This window comes from Palaemon carinicauda, unplaced genomic scaffold, assembly GCF_036898095.1.
Source record: "Palaemon carinicauda isolate YSFRI2023 unplaced genomic scaffold, ASM3689809v2 scaffold3140, whole genome shotgun sequence".
Taxonomy (NCBI): Eukaryota; Metazoa; Arthropoda; class Malacostraca; order Decapoda; family Palaemonidae; genus Palaemon; species Palaemon carinicauda.
The window spans coordinates 1-5,000 of record NW_027170812.1 but is presented as its reverse complement, the minus strand read 5'-3'; the positions used below and the strand labels follow the sequence as shown (position 1 = coordinate 5,000).

The window sequence follows — 5,000 nt, the reverse complement described above, 5'->3', positions numbered from 1 at the left end:
AGATCTAAGACAGAATATATGTATACCACCAGTGAGGGGGATGATAGAGAAAGTATTCAGCTTAGGGGAGAACAGATAAAGAGAGTTGATAAGTTTAAGTATTTGGGATCATTTGTTAACGCGTGAGGAGGTATGGAAGATGAAGTTAAACATCGGGTACAGGCAGGCTGGAACAACTGGAGAGCAGCCTCGGGAGTTCTTTGTGACAAAAGAATACCACTGAGATTAAAAGGAAAAATTTCATAAGACAGTGGTAAGAACAGCAATGATATATGGAACAGAAACAGCAAGCATGAGGAAGACAGAGGAGAAGAGGATTGATATGGCAGAAATGAGAATGCTTAGGTGGATGTCTGGTGTGACAAGAGAGGATCGGATAAGAAATAACTACATAAGAGGGTCGACAAAGGTGGTGGAAATATCAAAGAAAGTGCAGGAAGGGAGACTGAGATGGTATGGACACCTGATGAGGAGAGATGAGAACCACGTTGGGAGACATACTATGGAGATGGAAGTTCAAGGAAGAAGAAGAAGAGGGAGACCAAGAAAGAGATGGAGGGACTGTGTGAGAGGAGACTTATTGGTTCCGTAATAAGCTTGAAGTATGTCCTTCGAGCATTTTTTTACTTAGTTTGCTGCAAGTAACTCCTTTACAACTAGGCTTAATAATTATCCGTGCTGCAACAATTTTTCTTGTTTTGGGGCTTTCATATTCATTACCTCTTAGTCTGTTTTCATGAGCTGTCACCTTCTTATTTTCTTTCCTTTTAACAATGCAAGGAAGAGCACCATCCACTCTTTCCGATCAGTCCACACGAAAGTCTTCAGGTTGTTTTTCAATTGGAGTTTTCATAATCTACCCTATTAAAATGGCCTTGGTGTTTTTGTAGTGAATAGTTTTAATAAGGGAGAGAGAGAGAGAGAGAGAGTGAGAGAGAGAGAGAGAGAGAGAGAGAGAGAGAGAGAGAGAGAGAGAGAGAAAGAGAGAGAGAGAGAGAGAGAGCGACGTAATTTGAAGTCTATGTTATACAGTGTCGCAAATTTCAACGTACGAACGATTTTTTGATGTCATATATGTTCTTTAAAACATTTTTGTAGGGTACGTTTTGTTTACGCTCAAGCGTAAATCAATAAAATTTGTTTAATGGTGATTTAAATGATATTACAAATAGGCGTATCACAAGATACGCCTGTTCACCAAAATGATAATGCTCTTTTTGAAACGCTACAAAGAGACGTAACTTTAGTTACGCCTATACGTTCCGTGAATGGTTACTCTTATTTACGTCCTCGCCTAACGATGATCTAATACAGCAACCGTTAGACGTAGAGATACGCCACTTTGTCAAACTATAAAACTCGCCGCGAGAAACATAATGGTAATATTATCTCAATTTTCAACTTTTTTGGGATACGCCCCTGTGTCACGGCAGTGACGATAAGGGGGTTGACAAAGGTGGTGGAATTATCAAAGAAAGTACAGGAAGGGAGGCTGAGATGGTATGGACACCTGATGAAGAGAGATGAGGACCACGTTGGGAGACATACTATGGAGATGGAGGTTCAGGGAAGAAGAAGAAGAGGGAGACCAAGAAAGAGATGGCGGGAATGTGTGAGAGGAGACTTACAAGAGAAAGGTGGAGTCAGCCATAAATGTTTATATAAGGTTTGTGGATAATTAGGCCCCGCCCAAAAAAGTCAGGCGAGAATAGACATTCTTCGAACTGTTTGTCGAACATATTCGACAAGCAAATACCCCGTTCACACGTTCGAACATCACTTCAACTTGTCTGTCGAACTGCGTTCGTCGAACCATTCGATTGTGTAAACCCGCCTTAAGAATTGTAATTTGTTGAAATATCTGGAGGTAGCAACGAATGATCGATTTGTATCTTTATTTTTTATTTTTTTTTACGATTTCGTATGAAAAACGTCGTTGAATATTTATGTTTTTTTTTTTTTAATGTTTCTTCTTTTATGTTTTTTTTAGTTCGAGTATATTATTATGTTGATGGAAACGGCTCATCCGCAACGGCGACCCCATATAAAAATGGGAACCAGCTGGGAAGAAGAAGATATATATATATATATATATATATATATATATATATATATATATATATATATATATATATATATATATATATATATATATGTATATATATATATATATATATATATATACATAATTATATTTATATATATATATATATATATATATATATATATATATATATATATATATATATATATATATATATATATATATATATATGTATATATATATATATATATATATATATATACTATACCTAACAAGGCATTATTAAAATCAGCCATATAACTTAACTCTTCATGATCCTACGATTTCTCCCCAATAAAACAAAACACGAACTCCTATTGATATAAGTAAACTCTTCAATAAGCAATCTTGCATAGCATATTCCTAATAATGCAATTTCCAAATCCAGCCATCTATCAATCACACAGAGTAGATCTAATTTGCAATAACATCTCGCCTCCAATACATAATGAAGCAGAATCTCCCATGATGCAAAGTAGGTTCAATTGCATTGCTGCAATCTGACGCAGACTGACCAGAATTAAAACGCCAGGAATTAGAGCCAATCAATCCGTGGATAGACAGAGTTCCCTTGATTTACCTCCGAGCCTTGATTGGAAAGACAATCGCTGGTGGAGGCTATACTACACACAGGCTCCATTGTGATGTTAATCAGTGCATGTATACATTTCCGATTTTGACCTTTTTTCGATATGAACCGCTCGTTTTTGAGACTTTTTTTTGGAGCAGGAATTATAATAGCAAGTTTATATTGTTTTTTCTTTAATGTTTATTTACTATGTATGTTTAAATGGCAGGACATGCCTAAAGGTAAAGTATAAGAGAGATTACTCGAGAGCCATATGGGGATGAGATCATAGTGAGAGAGAGAGAGAGAGAGAGAGAGAGAGAGAGAGAGAGAGAGAGAGAGAGAGAGAGAGAGAGAGAGAGAGGGAGATGGTTTTGGTATGTTCTTCCCACTTTCCAAAAGAAATTGTTCACCAAACTTTCAAATGGGCTCCACAAGACACTAGAATAGTTGGAAGACCCAGGCCTACAAGGCTGAGTACTATGGAACTTGAAGTAGGGGATGATGTATAGAGAAGTATTGATTTCAAAGTTCAAGATAGGGATGGCTGGCGAAATTTAACCGAGGACGGTGATGATGATGATGATGATGATGATGATGATGATTGTGAGGATGATGATTATGTATGCTGCTTTTTGAAACATATTTGTTTGCCCATTGTTATGTATGTATAAAAAAAATTATGTTTCATTTCTTTTTTTAGGTTATATTAACATTTGATGCCGTTTATCACTAATTGTAGCATGCTTTGTTGAAATAAGTTTATTCGCATTTACCAATATTTAGAATTTGGCTAAATTAATGGAATTTACTTCCATTTTCCAATAATTGTAGCTTACCTTGTTGAATAGAATTTATTCTAATTTACCCATAATTATATCTTGCATTTTTCAATGGATTTTTATCCTATTTTCCAATAATTGTACATTGAATTGTTCAGTTAAATATATTCCTTACCTTATTGAAAGCAATTTAATACCATTTACCAATTGTAACTTGCATTTTTGGATGTAATTTATTCCAACTTAATAAAAATTGTAACTTGCATTATTGAAAATAATTTATCTTATTCAATCACAAATAAAGGAAACTGGCATTATTGAATGAAATTTTCTCCGATTCAACAATAATTTTAGATTGTATTGATTCCCCTCTCTGAATAACTATAGTTTGCATTGTTGAATTGAACACATAACAGATTATCAACTAAAGTAGGATTAAGAAAATGAAATATATTCTACAACCCCACCTTATATATATATATATATATATATATATATATATATATATATATATATATATATATATATATATATATATATATATATATATATATATATATCATCCCTTCAATTTAATAGAAAATAAAGGTCCCACCATTTCACCACGAACTTTTGAAGGCAAGAAAGCACATCAGACGAATGAGGTAAAATCAACATTCTCAGGAAATGCTGGAACCAGATAGGAAGTTGAATTGTTTGAAAGACTTCCTTACTCCGGAGAAATTGCAGTAACGCCTCTCGCCTCTCGTGGAATTTTGGGCGCAAATAATAACAGGTCAAAGGAAATAAACGATCCACAATATCACTGAAATATTAAATCTTAGAGGGACATAAGTTTTCTGAACTTGTCTCGGGGCTCTGCAAAACAAGGGGTGTTATCTGAATGTGGGTTTTATTTATTAAAATAGAATACCATAAGTTTTCATTATATATGGCCTGAGTTTGTGTATATAATATTATTTTATGATGAAGTTATTCATTAAATTTAGTTTTTTTACTATAAATGATTTTAATACTTTTACCAAACACAAATCCTTTCTCTGTAGATAATCAATCAATTGTTGTAAACCAGAATGAAAAAAAAAACTCTCCTAGTATTTTCTGAATATGTACTTTTCATAACAATAATAAAAAAATATCATCAATGATAACAGCAAATGAAATACAGAGCAATATCACTTATTATCATAACGAATATATCTGGATTATTATTATTATTATAATTATTATTATTATTATTATTATTATTATTATTATTATAATAATAATAATAATAATAATAATAATAATAATAATAATAATTATTATTATTATTATTATTATTATTATTATTGGTATTAATATTATCATCGTCATTATTATTATTATTATTATTATTATTATTATTATTATTATTATTATTATCCGTTTTATCATTATTATTATGATTATTATCATTCTCTTTATCTATACTTTTATTATTATTATTATTATTATTATTATTATTATTATTATTATTATCCTTTTCTTCATTATTATTATGATTATTATCATTCTCTTTAAATATGCCTTTATTATTATCATCAAT

At 31.9% G+C, this 5,000-nt stretch overlaps 1 protein-coding gene across 1 annotated transcript; it reads left to right on the top strand.

Annotated features, from left to right (window-relative positions):
- Window positions 1-265: 265 nt before the first annotated feature.
- On the top strand, window positions 266-3,315 carry LOC137636501 (uncharacterized; the record flags this gene model as incomplete). The annotated part of the gene is made up of 3 exons (XM_068368923.1): window positions 266-453; window positions 2,440-2,558; window positions 3,183-3,315. Coding segments are annotated over exons 1-3 (440 nt in total), but the record flags the coding sequence as incomplete, so codon positions are not given.
- Window positions 3,316-5,000: the final 1,685 nt, after the last annotated feature.